Below are 20,785 nucleotides of genomic sequence, written 5' to 3' on the forward strand. Positions count from 1 at the left end.
TTCTTTCTCTTGGAGGACCTGAGGCCTAGGACCATGCCTCAGGACTACTTGGCATGATGACTCCTTGCTGTCCTCAATCCACCTGGCCGTGCTGCTGCTCCAGTTTCAACTATTCTGCCTGAGGCTATGGAACACTGACCTGTTCACCGGACATGCTACCTATCCCATACCTGCTGTTTTCAACTCTCTAGAGACAGCAGGAGAGGTAGAGATACTCAATGATCGGATATAAAAAGCCAACTGACATTTACTCCTGAGATGCTGACCTGTTGCACCCTCGACAACTACTGTGATTATTATTATTTATGAACATTTGAACATCTTGGCCATGTTCTGTTATAATCTCCACCCGGCACAGCCAAAAGAGGACTGGCAACCCCTCATAGGAAGAAACCTAGAGAGGAACCAGGCTACGTGCTTCTACACCTGCAACACCTGCTTTTTCCACGACAGACTGACCAGGTGGATACAACAGCTATGATCACTTATTGATGTCACTTGTGAAATCTACTTCAAATCAATGTAGATGAAGGGGAGGAGACAGGTTAAATGAGACAATTGAGACATGGATTGTGTATGTGTGCCATTCAGGGGGTGAATGGGCAAGACAAAATATTTAAGTGCCTTTGAACCACAGGAGGTTGGTGGCACCTTAATTGGGAAGGATAAACTCATGGTAATTGCTGGAGTGCAATTAGTGGAATGGATCCATTTGATCATTTTATTTAACCGGCAAGTCAGTTAAGAACAAATTCTTATTTACATTGACAGCCTACACTGAACAAACCCAGACGACGCTTGGCCAATTGTCCTCCGCATGTGGCTCCCAATCATGGCTGGTTGTGATACAGCCTGGATTTGAACCATGGTGTCTGTAGTGACGCTTCTAGCACGGAGATGCAGTACCTTACACCGCTGAGCCACTCAGGAGCTGTTTGAAAAGTCTGCCTGAAATTTCTCCTGTTTGGTGAGATTAAAGTTTGGGCTTGCCTGGTGTAATCACCAGGCGACAAATTAGTTAATAGACCAATAGAGTTACAGAACTCTCTTCCAATAATAGTTTCCCCTCCCCACTCAAACCATTCCCAGACAGTCCTAGCAAAATTCTTGCTTGAGAAGTAAGTAATTTGTTTATTTTTGACCATTTTATTTGAAAACAATCACAGTAAGGTACATAATTGTTACCCAGAAATGATTTGATCTTTGGATAAAAACATCTGCATTGGACCTTTAAAAACAATGGGTGGGGGGGGGGGTGTGAGGAGTTTAAAGGTTTTCTGTTGCCTGAGGGCAACGATGTGCAATGGAAAAAGAGCCATGAGTCAAATGTTCTGGTAGAATAAAAGTCTGGATTTATTTTGATCTGTACATTGAACAGGTGTACCTGGACCGCATCAAACACAAAATTATACTAAGCGTCAAAATCGATTGCATGGCAGAGGTGTGACCGATTTGCAAGGACATGTATATTTATAACCTTTTCTTTCTGTATGACACATTTTGGGGATGGTGACTGAGGGTCTCAGTCCCTCCCTAGGACACACTGTCCCTTCCCAAGGACAAATTCACAGATCTTGGCTCCGCACACCACCTTACACAAGAATATGTATGATCTCAAAAACTAGACTGTTCCTGAAACCTGTATCTCTGACTCCAAGAAAAGAAGGATGTAAAAAGACCACATGACTACAGCAGAGCCACAGATGGAGTACATATACACAGAGTACATATACTGTTCATAGATCTATGGTTCTGGTTCACAGCAAATGAGCATGTTCGCAATTATTTAAATATATTTTTTATGAATTTGTTTATTTGGCTCCCCATTAGCTTTTGCAGAAGCTACTCTTCCTAGGGTCAGGAAGAGTAGCAAGAATGAACAAGATCAACAAGAAGTGAAAAAAAAACTTGTGATTGATTGCGATTACAATTTTCAGAGGTGAAATTTATGCATTTTTGACATTTTTCAAATTATGTCACATATCAACAAGAGGTTGTCAGGACAGTTCACACCCATCTATAAAATATTTTTTACAAGATTTTAAAAAATTAGGAGTACATTTAATATTCTCTGAGATAAATTCACAATCCCATCCAACCCAATATTGAATTTCCAGCCAAATACTAGACACTGCTTAGAAATAACCTTGTACTGTAACTGCAATCTGTCTGTAGTAGTGTTGTCACAGCATTGACCTGTGGATAACCAAACATTTACTGAGGACCAAATCTCTCTTATTGACCTGCCCAATCCAGTTAGAAAATGGTTTTAGCACAACTGCCCATGAAGCCAATATGCAACAAGCTAATAGCAGTATTTGGTTAAATGGTGATCTGAGATCAAGTCAAAATCTGAAGCAAGCTCAAATTGTCCAATTCCTAAGTATGCAGATAACTGCTAAAATATATATTTTAAGATGAACTAGGAATTATGATGTACTTGACTTAAAAACAACACCAGAGTTGATTTTGCTACAACCAGAATGTATGATTTAAACAATAAGAAATTTGACTTGTCGTTGATTTTGGGATCACCAACCTGAATAAACAGCTTAATGAGAATAAAAACATAGAAAAAATCAGCACCATTTGAGGTAAGAGACACAGATCAGTTAATCTGTTTGCTGGTAGCACCATCAACCGTGAAAATCTCAGAAAGTGACGTAAAACACCCATCAAAGTTACAGCATAGCAATGATTTGAAATATATATTTGGAGACAACTGGGCATCCCTTGACAGTCACATCTTTAGTAAGCAGGTTAGAAAACAGATTTCCCAATAATGATATCAACTGTGTAGTATTGAGGTTATGAGTTTACATATACATGTGGAAAGGAGTTACCAGTAAGGTATTTTCCTATAGTATTTTAAATATATACATCACACACAGACACAAGAGTAGCAATGAGGTAGGGCGGTGATGCTAGATGAAATATACCTGGCTAATGGATTGTAGAATAAAGCTACATGTAAAGATGAGCAAGAATACATTTTTTAAAATTACAGAACAAAAACATCTAATTTAGTGTAAGCTTGACATTTTATCTGAGGTGAGTACATTGGGCCTCATGAATCAGACAGACAGCCAGACCGAGAGTGCAGTAAGACATGCTGACAGTCCATGACTCACTGCCATAGTGAGGATATGACAAATTAATCTTATTTTTGTAAAACCTCATATCCACTTCAAACCTAAGGAAGTGTTGTCACTACGTCTAGTGGCAGTGATAGTACTGTAGTAGGAACACTGGGCAGTTTGGCAGGTTAAACCTGGACTGGTCCTCAGCATCAGAAACAACATCTTTTCATGAACGGGTCAGGTGACAATATAGTCCAATATTCATCACTGTTTAACCACACACCCTGTTTTGGCATCAGAAAACAAATGAGTAAACAACAATAACATGACACAGGAATTCATCGCAGTCCACACAGTAGAACAGTTTCACAAACAACCTAAAAGCTTTAAACGTATGCATTGTAATACATAGTGTTCATAAGGATCCGACAGGACCATGTTGATTACTACAGAAATGATAGCAGGACATCTACATTAGGGAGAATTTAAAAATTATATATATAGATATAAAATTATATATATATATTCAGTCTCTGTGGTAACTTGGATAACTCTGGACTAAACTTGGCAAGGGTCGTTGTTGTGCAAGTTCAAACCCAGCCTATTTCCTCACCAGCTTTCCCCGCTACATCGTTAGCATTCAATACTTTGTCTTATTATTACCACTCATCCACAACAACACTCAATATATCCAGCACCGCTACACATTCATTTAAGAGCACACAATCCATTCGTAATGCACATCTCCATTGCCAAGGTCCTTGAATTTGTGAATCACATTAGATGAAATAGCACAGTACAGTCCTTGTTTGTTTGATATGTCAACCCACCCAATTCCCCATCCCCAGTCAGTTCCCATGCTATCTGTTTGTACTGAGCTGATGGAGTCTGCCATCCCTGTGGCTCAGAGCTGCCCTTCCCTGCTCTATAGCCATTCCAACACATTATCCTGTCTGGTAACACAGATGGATCCAATGTTTAACCACTAGCGATAGCTTGGCATCTAGTGCAGCCTTGGGTTCAGCGTGATTCTACTGTCAATAACAGCAAAGCTGCAACATGACATGGCGGGCCATAAAGGGACCAATGGCTGTGAGGGCTGAGTGACGACAAGCCATGTATTGTATAGTAAATGGCCGTGCCCACCTTAACCATTAGCTGTCCAAACAGAGAGGGAAGGGCCGGTTATAAAACTGGACTTTTTTCTTAACTACTCCTCCGCACCACAAAATACAGGGAATGCGCAATTTCTCAGATTTGAACATTTGTTTGACAAAAATAACAGTGGACTGAAAAGGGCTGTAGATTATTTTTGGCAATCATTCAACCAGGATATCATTCCAGCAGAGCTTCCAGTGTTCCCAGCGTCCCACTCCCTAGTCTGCGTCTTAACCAATCACATCATTTAAATAATAGGGTCAATTCAAAGCACATAAAAATAACTGTCAAACATGGAAACAACAGGACAAGAGAGCAGCAGACAAGATTATCTTAACATTTTGAACAACTATTATGCAGTTCCTCTGTAGAATATCGTCTGGCTCAAAGGAAGTTGCACATTAGTTTGAGGTCTAAAGCTTATTCCAATATCTGTGGAGTGGCAGGTGGGAGGGAATAGGCTAAACCTGGGGAATATAAAGCAGTAAGTGCCAGTGGCATTGCTTACTAAGGACCACTCTTCACACTTATTCAGTTCATACAAATAGCAAACCAGAACTCAAATATATAATACATTGATTGTTCGTTGTCTTTTTTCTATTTTGCAAACAATCCATTTCTTTGGAAATAGACAATCGGTCACAAGAGATTTAAAGTGCATTCAAAGATTGATTTGCTAGTCTGACCAATCCTTAAAACAGGGGAAACATAAGATATGTCAGAGTGTTGTGGTTTGTCTTGAGGTCACACAAGAGACACTTCATTTCTTTGAGTTTAGATGCTCCTGATATACATTTGGGATACAACATCAAGCTTAAAGCCAACAATGATTACGAAAATAAACAAACATAAAAATAAATCACCAAGTAACAAAGGAATTGCAATGTCAATTAACAAACCAGACAAAGACCGAAAAGGTATTTAACATGGTAACGTGTAAGTCGGACTAAAAACTGAAAATCCACGATTTGTGAAAGAAAATACTCGTTATATACACACTAAAATATCCCCACATATGGTAGCTTAACAAAAGGTTGACCGAATGGTAAGAACTATAAAGAAAAACCATAGACAGAAACACAAACAAAAAAGAAAGTGATGAGACAAAAAGGCTTGACAGGCAGACCTGCAGGTGATTCACAGTTAGCCACATGGTCACAGTTGAGAATTCAATCTGCAGCATTTAATTCCAGATCGCAGACAGCCAGACAAGCCGTTTGGGGAAAAACAAAGAAGACATTTGAAAAGTTCTGATGGCATGTCATTGGAAGTTGTCACTATACCTTATTTCATTCCAAGTGGTGTGCCTCAAAAAAGAGGGCTGTAAGAGAGCAGGAAGTTGGCTTAATCCAGGCCCACAGGGATCAAGACTAACACTGGCCGCTGCAGACAGATTTACCTACAGCCACACACAGTATCTGGCAACTCTTTTCACATTCAGACACCAAAGTGCAGTTTAAAGCTATATCAGCTTTACTTTACAATCACAGCTTACTAGAAAACTTGAGGACACAGTCCCCAATAACTGCCATATTCTAAGGCCTTTCTCCAAAACAGTTAAATGACCTGCAGGACAGTTTGAATAAAAATAACTTCTACAACAATGACATTTACAGTTGGAGTCTGAAGTTTACATACACTTAGGTTGGAGTCATTAAAACTCATTTTTCAACCACTCCACAATTTTCTTGTTAACAAACTATAGTTTTGGCAAGTCGGTTAGGACATCTACTTTGTGCATGACAAGTGATTTTTCCAACAATTGTTTACAGACAAGATAATTTCACTTGTAATTCATTGTATCATAATTCCAGTGGGTCAGAAGTTTACAAACAGTATGGTGACTGTGCCTTTAAACAGCTCGGAAAGTTCCAGAAAATGATGTTATGGCTTTAGAAGCTTCTGATAGGCTAATTGACATAATTTGAGTTGATTGGAGGTGTACCTGTGGATGTATTTCAAGTCCTACCTCCAAACTCAGTGCCTCTTTGCTTGACATCATTGGAAAATCAAAAGAAAATCAGCCAAGACCTCAGAAAAACAATGTTGACCTCCACAAGTCTGGTTGATCCTTGGGAGCAATTTCCAAACGCCTGAAGGTACCACGTTCATCTGTACAAACAATAGTACGAAAGTATAAACACCATGGGACCACGCAGCCGTAATACCGCTCAGGAAGGAGACGTGTTCGGTCTCCTAGAGATGAGCGTACTTTGGTGTGAAAAGATCAAATCAAATCCAGAACAACCGCAAAGGAACTTGTGAAGATGCTGGAGGAAGCAGGGACAAAAGTCTCTATAGCCACAGTAAAACGAGTCCTATATCGACATAACCTGAAAGGCTGCTCAGCAAGGAAGAAGCCACTGCTCCAAAACCGCCATAAAAAAGCCAGACTACGGTTTGCAACTGCACATGGGGACAAAGATCATACTTTCTGGATAAATGTCCTCTGGTCTGATGAAACAAAAATAGAACTGTCTGGCATAATGACCATCGTTATGTTTGGAGGAAAAAGGGGAAAGCTTGCAAGCCAAAGAACACCTTCCCAATCATGAAGCACGAGGGTGGCAGCATCATGTTGTGGGGTGCTTTGCTGCAGGAGGGGACTGGTGCACTTCAGAAAATAGATGGCATCATGAGGCTGGAAAATTATTTGAATATATTGGAGCAACATCAGTCAGGAAGTTAAAACTTGGTCGCAAATAGGTCTTCCAAATGGACAATGAACCCAAGCATACTTCCAACGTTTAATTTTTTATTTTACCTTTATTTAACTAGGCAAGTCAGTTAAGAACAAATTCTTATTTTCAATGACAGCCTAGGAACAGTGGATTAACTGCCTTGTTCAGGGGCAGAACGACAGATTTTTACCTTGTCAGCTCGGGGATTCGATCTTGCAACCTTTCGGTTACTAGTCCAACGCTCTAATCACTAGGCTACCTGCCGCCCCAGATGTGGCAAAATGTCTTAAGGACAACCAAGTCAAGGTATTGGAGTGGCCATCACAATGCCCTGACCTCAATCCCATGCAAAATATGTGGGCAGAACTGAAAAAGTGTGGGCAAGCAAGGAGGCCTACAAACCTGACTCAGTTACACCAGCTCTGTCAGGAGGAATGAGGTCTACAAACCTGACTCAGTTACACCAGCTCTGTCAGGAGGAACGGGCCAAAATTCACCCAACTTATTGTGGGAAGCTTGTGGAAGACTACCCGAAACGTTTGACCCAAGTTAAACAATTTAAAGGCAATGCTATCAAATAGTAATTGAGTTTGTAAACTTCTGACCCACTGGGAATGTGATGAAAGAAATAAAAGCTGAAATAAATCTCTGCTATTATTCTGACATTTCCCATTCTTAAAATAATTTCTTAAATTGGATCTCTCAAGTAAAATAGAAAAATACTGTGAACCAAGTATCCAGAAAATAACATATGGTATCTTCTCAAGACCGTTGCTAGTCTGACGTGGACAAGCACCGCACTGAAACAATGATAAACCTCTGAACCAAACTCTTAATGTTCATTGGTGCTCTATACTATGGAAATCCATATTTCCATGGAAGATACACAGCAATAATCTCTAGGGCAACAGAATATCTGTGCAATGTGGTCAATTAAGACCTTGTTGTAAAAGTGTATCTTTACATCCTCCCCAAAACACATTAAGTACCAATAGCACACACAGAGATCTCAACACTAAGGCCTTCGTCATGGCTAACCTTTCCACCACACACACGAACATGATTATTCCAAAATATCTTCTTACAACCAGAATACTTATTTTTCAAGGGAAATCACTGAGAATATTAGTACTCAATGTCATGTTCTGACACAGAACATTTGGTTTGAGCGCGACTGCATTCTCTAACAACCAGATTGCTTTAAGAATCTCTCCACACAAAAACATCTCTAAAAACCCAGGTCCACCCAGCCAAATCAAACTTGGTCACATGCGCCGAATACAACATGTAGACCTTACCGTGAAATGCTTACTTACAAGCCCTTAACCAACAGTGCAGTTCAAGAAAGTCCTACTTAAAGCTTGTAAAAATACTCACACCCGTTCATATGACTCACACCAAAGCACTCAACCACTCATGGCATTGACTGGTAGGTAAAGCTGTCTTACAGCTGATGGATTGTTTAGGGCCTTGGGCCCTCACTGAAAACCTCTAGTGCTGGCACACATGATCCTACCCAATAGAAAATGAGAGGTACAGTATGGTGACAACCTTACGACACTACATGCCATCATAGGTAAAATTCTCGTTCTTGACAGTTTGTCTAATGAGCAGCTTCGATTCCCGCCTCTCCTCGTTCTTGATGGATTTGTTGATATCCATAATTTTTTCACAAATGTATTTGTTCACTTTGGACAATCTTTGTGTGATCTCTGTGCGGTCTGCTGTTTCTTGAGACACTCTGTCATACAGACACTCTGGAAAAAAGGAAATAAGAGTGCATTATTCATCCCCAAAAATGAAGCGATATTCCAAACTTTGTGAGTTGCAAACAGTGCCTAAAACATCTGAAAGCAGGCCTACACAGTTCTACCTCTGACTATTTTCAGCTTGCTTGGGGAGAGCGGGGGCTTGGGAAGGGCATCTTTCTTCTTTTTGGTGGCCACGCCAGTGACACTCCTGTTCTTGAGGGTCTCAGTGCCCCAGATCATGACGGCCAGGTTCTTGGTAAACTTGGAGTCCCCCTGTGTCCGCTGTAGCTGGTGCCACTTCTCTTCCTGCACCCAGATGCCCCCGCCCAGGTGCACCTGCAGCAACACAGCACAGATATGTAGTGAGGGTCACCTACACCCAGACCTGTGACCACACTGGACTATAACCAACAGCAGCAAAGCAACCCATCCCACAACTATTCAGCCCAAATTAGAAATCAAAAGAGCCATGTTTCAGCAGCTACATTAATAAGTAAGAGGCAATTGTTTCCAGCGTGGATGACTTGCAATGAGTATTTATACTGGCATAGAACCACAGAGACAGGCCTGCCCTGAGTTAAAGGTGAGGGAATGCAGAGAGCGCCATGTGTGCCGTCCTGCCTTTATCGCTGAGAAGTCTTTAGGCTGGCATCCAAAGGCTTTTCCCTTTGCAGCTAATGTGCTTTAGGCCCCTTGCCAGCAGACAAGCTTTTCACTGCTCTTAACTTAGATGAGCCCTTTCTCTTTTTTCTTTCTAGGGCTACCTGTCTGTCACTTCAATTCCACTGGTAGAAATAATTAATAGCGGGCAATGTGTGAGAGTTCTAATTTGCTTTTGTTCTTCACGCTTGAACTGAGAGGCTCTTTGCTTGTAACACAAATTCCCCCCTGTCATGTGAAGCAAGCAGAATTACTACGTGTATAGCCCTGCAACCACTATCAGGGCAATAAACAGTACTGATGTCTAAGCTATACAGACAATCATCTCAGCCTTGTTTACCCTCAAGGAGAGGTGAACGCTTGTGCAATACAAGTTCCCAAGTTCATGTGTAAGGGAAAATGGAATGCTTCCACCCCATCAAAGCAACCACAGCGCGGAAGAAAGAAAGGGGGTGAGACCAGGGTCGGTGACACTCACCTTGCCATCATTACAAGTGTAGACTGTTCTAGGGGAGGGTGAGTGGCTGGAGCTGGTATTGGCCTCTTCTCTGCACACTTCCTGTGGCTCAACGACGGGCTCCACCACCTCTGCTTTGATTGTCTGAGTGCCATTGTCATGCATAGGCTCTGTATAAGGTGCAAAATCAAAAGTAATGTTGAGATGCATATCTCTAGGCACATTGTATAGTGTTGTTAGTCTCTCAGGTGACAACAAGCCTAGAACACTGACAGAGGCCTTGACTCATCCACAACAGTATGTGGTTAGGGAGTTGTAGTCTTAGCTTTGGACTGGCGCCTGCAGCAAGGCTTCACTGTGCCTCGAGACTGTTGGGCTATTTTAACCCAGTAAGCTGGCTTGGTGGTTGGCCACACTAAGCGCTAATGTAGCTGATAAGTTTTAATATTGGTCAGCGCAATACATTCCTGACCCGAAAGCACCCTTGCCAGTCTAATCTTTAGCCTGTCCATTACACCACCTGGCTCCCATGTCACACTCCAGTGGCACCAATGCAAAACACATGGAGCTGGCCATGGAACTGGCTTGAGGGCTGCACTTCCACACTACAGTAGTCTCAGGGTTCTAGACTAACTTTCTCCACTGGTGGCACCTACTTTTTCAGTTGATGGCAACCAGCACGATTTTGGTCGCACCAATGTTTCACAGCTGTGACCTGACCTGTGTCCGTTTATACAATCAATTATACAATCAATTTGACTTCGTTTTTACCACTCTGACTACATAATGGTAATCATTTATTTGAATGGTAAATTTCTATTGATAAACAGATGAAATACCCTAGGCCTATTCACAGTACAGGTGGATGCATATTCAAAAGCAGTGTGTGCATGCATTGAGTTATGGGGCTTCTTTTGGCAGATTTCATGGGGCTACAGATGAAAAACAATGTTTCCCTTCCATTTGGGAGTTATTTTATTGTACAGTAAAGGAAAAGGGGGATACCTAGTCAGTTGTCCATCTGAATGTATTCAACTGAAATGTGTCGTCCACATTTAACCCAACCCCTCTGAATCACAGAGGTGCGTGGGGTGCTGTCTTGATCGACATCCACGTCTTTGGCGCCCGGGGAACAGTGGGTTAACTGCCTTGCTCAGGGGCAGAATATTTTTACCTTGTCAGCTCTGGGATTTGATCCAGCAACCCTCCGGTTACTGGCCCAACGCTCTAGCCACTAGTGATCAACAACATTTGCATAGAAGAAGCAAACTATTATTTTATAAAAGTGTGCACTCTTTAAGAGCTAATGACATTCATTCACATAATAAGCACATTTACATGCAAAGTAATCATTCTATGGAATGATTTATGTATGTATTATGGCACTAGGCAGATAATGCAATAGTCATGTAAACACCTCTTACTCTGCTTATCTTAAAATCGGCTTAAAGTAAAAATCGAAGTAAACATCTGCCGATTAAAATGTTTTTTTTTTCTCTTAGTAATTTTTTGTTTTATTAGGACATATTAACACCTTAAAATCAGCGTTCCAGTTGTGTTTTTGATCTGTGCATGTGGAAGGACCAGCCTTCCACATGGGTCTTCCCTCTTTAGTGCAAGTGAAGTACAGTGGTTGCTCCACTAAATGTTTTGCGATTATGCTGCGGGACTTAGAGGTCATTTGTGGTTTAGTACGGTACCCTGCGTCACCACTTCATTGCTCCAGACCAGCGCAAGGGGGAGTTAGAGCACTGATTATGCTTTTGGGTCCCAAGGCACTACCGTGTCTCTAACTAACAATGAATGGGCAACATAAACCTAAATAGAAACGGACAATTGTGCACAACTTCAGTATTACTTACTAAAACTGTTGTCTAAGGTTTTTATTCTGAGAGAAACTTAAGACTACAATTAGGGTGTGGAAAGTTAGGATTATTTTGCTCTTACTGTAGTACAGTAGCCTACTCCCGACCAGTCACGTTGTACAGCACCTGAGTGGCGTAGCGGTCTAAGACACTGCATTGCAGTGCAAGCTGTGTTGCTACAGATGCTGGTTCAATTACCCGTGCCAGCCTCAACTGGGAGACCCATGAGATGACTGTAGGTTTTTGGTTTCTGTCCCTCTAAAAACAGAAATAAATCATTCTAAATAACAAACTAGATTTATTTACAAATTAGTAACAATGTCTCACCCCATGTTCAAGAATGGCCTTTTCCCTCATTTTACCTTATTTGAAAACAAAATCTCCAAAATTTTTTTTTTTTTTTTTTTAAACAAAGAGATTATTATTAATTTAGCATTATATAAAAGCCCCTTGGATATTCTCAGATACAGTTGAAGTCGGAAGTTTACCTACACTTAGGTTGGAGTCATTAAAACTCATTTACCAACCACTCCACAAATTTCTTGTTAACGAACTATAGTTTTGGCAAGTCGGTTAGAACATCTACTTTGTGCATGACAAGTAATTTTTCCAACAATTATTTACAGGCAGATTATTTCACTGTATCACAATTCCATTGGGTCAGAAGTTTACATACACTAAATAGGCTAATTGACATAATTTGAGTCGATTGGAGGTGTACCTGTGGATCTATTTCAAGGCCTACCTTCAAACTCAGTGCCTCATTGCTTGACATCATGGGAAAATAAAAATAAATCAGCCATAAATCAGCCTCAGATTATTTTTTGTAGACCTCCACAAGGCACCACGTTCATCTGTACAAACAATAGTACGCAAGTATAAACACCATGGGACCACACTGCCGTCATACCGCTCAGGAAGGAGACACGTTCTGTCTCCTAGAGATGAACGTACTTTGGTGCGAAAAATCAATCCCAGAACAACAGCAAAGGACCTTGTGAAGATGCTGGAGGAAACGGGTACAAAAGTATCTATATCCACAGTAAAACAAGTAATTTATCGACATAACCTGAAAGGACGCTCAGCAAGGAAGAAGCCTCTGCTCCAAAACCACCATAAAAAGCCAGACTACGGTTTGCAACTGCACATGGTGACAATGATCATACTTTTTGTAGAAATGTCCTCTGGTCTGATGAAACAAAAAGAGAACTGTTTGGTCATAATGACCATCGTTATGTTTGGAGGAAAAAGGGGGAGGCTTGCAAGCTGAAGAACACCATCCCAACCGTGAAGCACGGAGGTGGCAGCATCATGTTGTGGGGGTGCTTTGCTGCAGGAGGAACTGGTGCACTTCACAAAATAGACGACATCATAAGGCAGGAAAACTATGTGGATATGTTGAAACATCATCTCAAGACAATAGTCAGGAAGTTAAAGCTTGGTAGCAAATGGGTCTTCCAAATGGACAATGACCCCAAGCATACTTCCAAAGTTGTGGCAAAATGGCTTAAGGACAACAAAGTCAAGGTATTAGAGTGGCCATCACAAAGCCCTGACCTCAAACCCATAGAAAACTGACCTAAAACAAGGGATTTTTACTAGGATTAAATGTCAGGAATTGTTAAAAACATTTGGCTAAGGTGTATGTAAACTTCCGACTTCAGCTGTATATATTTTTATACCCCTTTCCCCCCACAATTTCATGATATCCAATTGGTAGTTAGTCTTGTCCCATCGCTGCAACTCCCGTACGGACTCGGGAGAGGCGAAGGTCGAGAGCTATGCGTTCTCTGTAACACAACCCTGCAAAACCGTACTGCTTCTTGACACACTGCCAAAATAGCGGAATAGCCGCTCGGATCAGAGACGAGGCAGAGCATTAAGCTTAGATGAATAACTGGGCCTGTTGGGAGCATAGCAACAGACAGCGCATCTCAGTATCAGAAGTAAAAATACAGCCAGACTGGTGTGCTGCTGTGTTTTTCCAAACCTTATAAAACTGTTGAGAGTTGACCTACAACTGATCCAAAAGTAATGCAATTATTCATTGCATTGTGGTGTTGTAGGAGTCTAGGTAGGATAACTGTAATGTCCCTAAAAGAGATTAATAGGGGAGCATTAAGAGCTGCGTGTCTCATGTCTTCACTGTTCTTCCACCCGCAATGAGGCACCAGACCTCTCCGCTGCCTATCAGCTATACTGCCATGTTCTTGTGGAATAAAAAATCAAATCAACATTGGTACAGCTTTGAATGATTTTGTTTTTGCGGTATGATCGCTAGTTAGCCTATTGCAGATCTGGACAAATGATCCACCTACCACTATTGTCACTATGAATGGTGGATAGAGGGAAGAATAGAGAGACTGGTAGATTATATCGACCTGTGGTCTAGTAAGCATGAGGAAAAGCGTAGAGCATAAGGGAAGTACCAAAACACCTTGATATAGGCGAGGCGCATGCTAGCAGATTAAATTTAGCTAGGATGGAAGAAATTATATAGTCAAACCTGCAAAATGTAAACCAGGGGGAAAAAAAACACACTACCCTCCCCTATAACTGATAAAACGTTCTTTTTTTTTTATTTTAATTTTTTAATTTTTTTAATTTTTTTTTTTAATTTTTTTTTTTTTTTTAAATTTTTTTAAAAATAAAAATAAAAATGACACCCCCCCCCCTTAGCAAGGAATGTTAGCCTACATAGCTGGATGCTACTGGTATCTTCCTGCATTGTAAAGTGTTATAGCCTGTAATGCACAGTTTTGCGAACTGTAAATAACATTTGCAATATTTCTACATGCCGTGTTGCATTATTCAAGTGTGTTAACTTCTGTGCAGCATGAGTGGGGCGCTAACATGATGCAGCCTAGACTCCCAGTGAGTGCAGTGGTTCCTCAGGACAGGCTACAGCTAGCAATGAGTAAGTGGAGCAGGCACGGTGCTGTCGTGCTATAAAGGGACATAGGCTGCGCTGACAGACTTGATCCTCTCTCAATCAGTAGACGACGTGAGACATTTCACAGAAGTACCAAAAGTAACAAAAAGTGTATGTTCTATTATCGAAAACGTACCAAAGTTTTGGTAGGCCTATACTAAGCAACATTAAACTAAGCTATAAAAAACTTTCACTGGCACGCTAGGGTCCAATTACAAATTGGTGTCACACTGCCAAGTCAAAGGGTCGCAAATGCGAGTGTTCGACGGATTTTAACCTTGTCAGCTCGGGGATTTGATTTTGTAACCTCTCGGTTACTAGTCCAACCACAAACCACTATGGCTACCTGCCGCCTCAAATAGCTGTAGTATCAAGCAAATACTACGATTTACAACATAAACACACTAAAGACTTTAATGATAACAACTAGAGGTCAACCGATTATGATTTTTCAACCGATTATTGGAGGACCAAAAAAGCCGATACCGTTAATCGGACGATTTTTAAAAATGTATTTGTAATAAGGACAATTACAACAATACTGAATTAACACTTATTTTAACTTAATATAATACATCAATAAAAATCCATTTAGCCTCAAATAAATAATGAAACATGTTCAATTTGGTTTAAATAATGCAAAAACAAAGTGTTGGAAAAGTAAAAGTGCAATATGTGCCATGTAAAAAAGCTAACGTTTGAGTTCCTTGCTCAGAACATGAGAACATATGAAAGCTGGTGGTTCCTTTTAACATGAGACTTCAATATTCCAAGGTAAAAGGTTCTAGGTTGTAGTTAATATAGTATTTATAGGACTATTTCTCTCTATACCATTTGTATTTCATATACCTTTGACTATTGGATGTTCTTATAGGCACTATAGTATTGCCAGTGTAACGGTATAGCTTCCGTCCCTCTCCTCGCCCCTACCTGGGCTCGAACCAGGAACACATCGACAACAGCCACACTCGAAGCAGCTTTACCCATCGCTCCACAAAAGCCGCAGCCCTCTGCAAGGGGAATAACTACTCCAAGTCTCAGAGCGAGTGACATTTAAAATGCTATCGGCGCACACCCAGCTAACTAGCTAGCCATTTCACATCGGTTACACCAGCCATTAGGCTGCTAGGCTTGAAGTCATAAACAGCGCTGTGCTTGCGAAGAGCTGCTGGCAAAATGCACGAAAGTTTGCTGTTTGAATGAATGCTTACGAGCCTGCTGCTGCCTACCATCGCTCAATCAGACTGCTCTATCAAATCATAGACTTAATTATAACATAATAACACACAGAAATACGAGCCTTTGGTCATTAATATGGTCGAATCCGGAAACTAGAATTTCGAAAACAAAAAGTTTATTATTTCAGTGAAATATGGAATCGTTCGGTATTTTATCTAACGGGTGGCATCCCTAAGTCTAAATATTCTTGTTACATTGCACAACCTTCAATGTTAACGTCATAATTACGTAAAATTCTGGCAAATTAGTTCGCATTGAGCAAGGCTGCCCAAACTGTTGCATATACCCTGACTCTGCGTGCAATGAACGCAAGAGAAATAACACAATTTCACCTGGTTAATATTGCCTGCTAACCTGGATTTCTTTTAGCTAAATATGCAGGTTTAAAAATATATACTTCTGTGTATTGATTTTAAGAAAGGCATTGGTGTTTATGGTTAGGTACAGTCGTCCAATGATTGTGCTTTTTTCGCAAATGCGCTTTTGTTAAATTATCCCCCAGCGATGCATAGATTATATGCAACGCAGGACACGCTAGATAAACAAGTAATATCATCAACCATGTGTAGTTATAACTAGTGATTATGATTGATTGATTTTTACAAGATAAGTTTAATGCTAGCTAGCAACTTACCTTGGCTTCTACTGCATTCGCGTAACAGGCAGGCTCCTCGTGGAGTGCAATGAGAGGCAGGTGGTTAGAGCGTTGGACTAGTTAACTGTAAGGTTGCAAGATTGGGTCCCCCGAGCTGACAAGGTGAAAATCTGTCGTTCTGCCCCTGAACAAGGCAGTTAACCCACCGTTCCTAGGCCGTCATTGACAATAAGAATGTGTTCTTAACTGACTTGCCTAGTTAAACAAAAAGGTATAAAAAAAAATATTTAAAAAAGGCTAAATCGGCACCCAAAAATACCGATTGTTATGAAAACTTGAAATCGTCCCTAATTAATCGGCCATTCCGATTAATCGGTCGACCTCTAATAACAACCAAATACTTCATAACTTGTCAACTCTGCAGCTGATTGCTAAAAAGCATATAATGACAGTACCCAAACCTACAGATAAAAATATATATAAAAAATAAAAATCGATGAACTCAATGTGGGTGACACTAGTCTAGTAAAACAGTTTTTTCTTAACCTGAACAGATGTGCAAGGCAGGCTGCAGTGAGAGGTGACTGGAGAGTGTGTGACTCTCACCGCTGCCGAGCCTCATGAGGAGTACGTCCTGCAGCCTCCTGTTGAAGTCACGCAGCTCCTTCACCTCTGTCAGCAGGCTGCCATACTCCTTCAGCTTCTTGGCCTGCTGGACCAGCTGCCTGCGGGTTCTCTCCAGCTCCTGCTGTAGCCTCCTCACCTCCTCCTCCTGCTGCCTGTAGCTGTGGACCAGCTCCTCATACAGAACCCGCGGTACCACCGCCTTCTCGGGCCCAGAGTCCCCCTCCTCCTCCTCTTCCAACTCAGCCAGCCTGTCCTCCTCCAGGTCATCATCTCCCTCTATGCAGGAACTCACAGCGTTCCTCTCCAGGCGGGCCACCACCGCTGCCAGGCTCTTCGAGGAGTTGGCTGTGGGACGCCCATGGTCCTGTGTCTGGGCCTGTAGAATCAAATAGGATTTAATGCAGGTTATCATTGTTTAAAACACAAGGGTTATGTATGTGATAATAATGAAGTGGAGCCTGCGTCATCATTTCATGTGATAAGAGTGATCTGGTGTGTCATAAATGTCATATTTTCAGTAAAAAGTTTGTAATAAATTTGACTATATATTTATATACAGAACAGAAATATAAATTCAACATGCAACAATTTCTATGATTTTACTGTGTTACAGTTCATATAAGGAAATCTGTCAAATTAAATAAATTCAATAGCCCCTATGGATTTCACATGACTGGGCAAGGGATCAGCAATGGGTGGGCCTCTGGGGAGCTAGGCCCAGCCAATCAGAATGAGTTTTCCCCACAAAATAACTTCATTACAGTCCCTGGAAATTCTGCAGGTAAAGAAGCCGGATGAGGAGGTACTGGGCTGGCGTGGTTACACGTGGTCTGCGGTTGTGAGGCCGGTTGGGCATACTGCCAGATTCTCTAAAACGGCATTGGAGGCGGCTTATGGTAGAGAATTGGACAGTCAATTATTTGGCAACAGTTCTGGTGGACATTCCTGCAGTCAGCATTGCAATTGCACGCTCCCTCAAAACTTCTGGCATTATGTTGTGTGACACCTGCACATTTTTATTGTGGCCTTTTATTGTCCCCAGCACAAGGTGCACCTGTATAACCTGTGTTTAATAAGCTTCTTGATCATAACTTTACATTTTGTGTTTATATTTTTTTGTTGTATACATATATATATTGGTTTAAAATGTAAATGTTGAATAGATGTCCATATATCCATAGCGGGGAAGAGTCATGAGGTTATTTGATGAGATACTCAGAAGACTTGCCTTACAGATAGGGGGCAGTATTTTCACTTTGGATGAATTGCGTGCCCATAGTGAACTGCATCAAAATCTGTCCTAAATTGCTAATATATGCATATTATTATTAATATTGGATAGAAAACACACTGAAGTTTCTAAAACCGTTTGAATTATGTCTGTGAGTATAACATAACTCACAGGGCAGGCAATCTTCCAAACAAGTTTTGATATCCTGAAAGTTGGGGCAACTTTGACATCATCGCCCCCTCCCTTCCCAACAAGTTATGGATCTGGAAACACTTCCTACGTCTTCCACTAGATGTCCTCATTCAGTAGAAAGTGTAATGGAGCATTTGCTGTGAACTTTGACCTAATGGGAAGGAAAGTAGTTGGTGTCGCAAAAGAATTCCATTTTGTTGTGGCGCGTTTGTCTGAGTGCTTCGGCTGTTCCAATCAGCCCCAGAAGAAAACAAATGATCCGGTTGGAATGCTATTGGATATATATGATTATAACATCCTGAAGATTGATTCTGCACTTAGTTTGACCAGTTTCTTCGACCTGTAATATGTCTTTTGGAAGTTTTGGAAGTTTTCATGCAAAGTTATCCTGGACAGAAGTCATTTTTGGGCATGAAGCTGAAAGTGGTACAAATGCTGCTACTTGGACACTAGAATTGAACATTATGAAACAAAACGATTTATTGTTGAACTAGGACTCCTTGCACTATTCTGATGAAAGATCAAAGGTAAAGGAATATTGTTACGTCTGAGCGCCGTCTCAGATTATTGCAATGTTAGGCTTTTTCCGTAACGTTAAAAATTGCATTAAGAACCAGTGTATCTTTAATTATATGTAGAACATGTATCTTTAGTCAAAGTTTATGATGAGTATTTCTGTTATCTGGCGTAGCTTTCTATAATTCCTCCGGATATTTTGGAGGATTTTCTGAACATGGCGTCAATGTAAACTGAGATTTATGGATATAAAATGCATATTATCGAACAAAACATAAATGTACTGTGTAACATGTCATATGACTGTCATCTGATGAAGATTTTCAAGAGGTTAGTGATTGATTTTTATTTTTTTCCCCCTGCTTTTATGATTTTTATCTTTTGCTGGATAAAATGGCTATGTTTTTTCTTTGTTTTGGTGGTGGTCTAACATAAATATATGTTGTGTTTTCGCCGTAAAACATTTTAAAAATCTGACACGCTGGGTAGATGAACAAGGTGTTTATCTTTCATTTGAGGTATTGGGCTTGTTAATGTGTGGAGGTTAAATATTTCTAAAGAATATTTTTGCATTCCCTGCGCCACCTTTTCAGCTGAACAGGGGGGGTGGAGTTCCTGTAGGGGAACCCATCGCCTTTTAAAGGGCAGCTGTCCAGAGTGCTGAAGGTGTTAATCCAGCATATGGTTAAACAAAAAGCAGGGGGATTTTTGGGGAACGTCCAAACTCATAGTAACAGTTTGTTAAATTATAAAAAGACAAATTACCATAAGTATTCTTCATATTCCTGGAGAACAGCATTATTAGTGAAGATTTTTGAATCACACAAATCTAATTTTATTTGTCACATGCTTCGTAAAGAGGTGTTGACTAACAGTCAAATACTTACTTACGCACCATCAAATTCACTGAGCACAAAAACCACAGAAATGCTCTAATAGTTTGAAAACCATGACTAGTTTTGACTACCTTGCTTTGTTGCACCTACCTTTTTATGTCTCAATGGCAGTCGTTCCTCCCCAAAGTGGTTCTCAACTGAATTTCCCATATTCCTTGTCGACATCTTAGGAATTTTCATCTTCTTTTGCATTATATTGTTTTCAAACTCATCAATGTTATCTGCAAAATAGAGCTTAGTGTCAGCTGAAATCAAATATATAAACTCTTCAGACAGAAGTAAATGTTCCACAAAGAGAAAAAAGATTCTCAAAATCAGAGTGAATTTGTTGTGTTATGGCAAATATTATGGAGGGTGATCAGTGCCAGTTCGAAAATGCAAAGCTTAGATTCTAAATTGGTATGTGAAAATTATAAAATGTATTTTTATTTTCAAAACAGTGTGCATGATTCATGCCACAATTAAATTGCAAAGTTAAAATGAAAATAGAAAAATGTTAATTGAAAATGGTAAATGGATATGCTTAATTTGAAATAAAAATGGTAAAAGTGCACATTATCCCACTAAACCAGTCTATCACCAATGCAACCCGTCAGGTATCATATGCAAGGGTACTCATCATGCGAACAACTAACCAGGAAGAAGTGGCTCGGTGGCTGTGCACGTGATGAGCAACTCAGCCTAGTGTTTGGTTAACTTTGTACTTTTTCTGGGCTCAGGCAATCTAAATTGCCTAGGCTTTGGCTTAGCTTATTTTATTCTAGTGTACAGGACACCAGGTTCAAACCCCGTCGGTTACAGCAGTTAAAATCATTGCAACGAAAGCCTGACATGGCTAGAATGTACCAATGCATGGTGGTGTTGTGTTGCTCTCCTGGTTCACGCATCCAGGAAGCAATTTGCAT

At 40.6% G+C, this 20,785-nt stretch overlaps 2 protein-coding genes across 3 annotated transcripts in view; both read right to left on the reverse strand.

Annotated features, from left to right (window-relative positions):
• Positions 1-20,785, reverse strand: part of LOC115108423 (cytosolic carboxypeptidase 6-like) — a 425,052-nt gene that overhangs the window by 90,079 nt on the left and 314,188 nt on the right. The gene's annotated exons all lie outside the window — the stretch shown is intronic.
• The window catches only part of LOC115108424 (BEN domain-containing protein 5-like), a 34,198-nt gene continuing 14,742 nt past the window's right edge, over positions 1,330-20,785 (reverse strand). Inside the window, exons 2-6 of one of the 2 annotated variants that reach the window (XM_029632717.2) lie at positions 19,971-20,101; positions 17,025-17,421; positions 9,809-9,957; positions 8,793-9,006; positions 1,330-8,676 (exon numbers count right to left, since the gene is read on the reverse strand). In XM_029632717.2, the coding sequence (XP_029488577.1) occupies positions 8,480-8,676; positions 8,793-9,006; positions 9,809-9,957; positions 17,025-17,421; positions 19,971-20,101 (1,088 nt within the window). In that variant the 3' untranslated portion in view covers positions 1,330-8,479. Of the gene's footprint in view, positions 8,677-8,792; positions 9,007-9,808; positions 9,958-16,964; positions 17,422-19,970; positions 20,102-20,785 lie in introns of both variants that reach the window. The other variant, XM_029632716.2, reaches the window with a different exon arrangement.

This window comes from Oncorhynchus nerka, linkage group LG24, assembly GCF_034236695.1.
Source record: "Oncorhynchus nerka isolate Pitt River linkage group LG24, Oner_Uvic_2.0, whole genome shotgun sequence".
In the NCBI taxonomy this organism is placed as follows: domain Eukaryota; kingdom Metazoa; phylum Chordata; class Actinopteri; order Salmoniformes; family Salmonidae; genus Oncorhynchus; species Oncorhynchus nerka.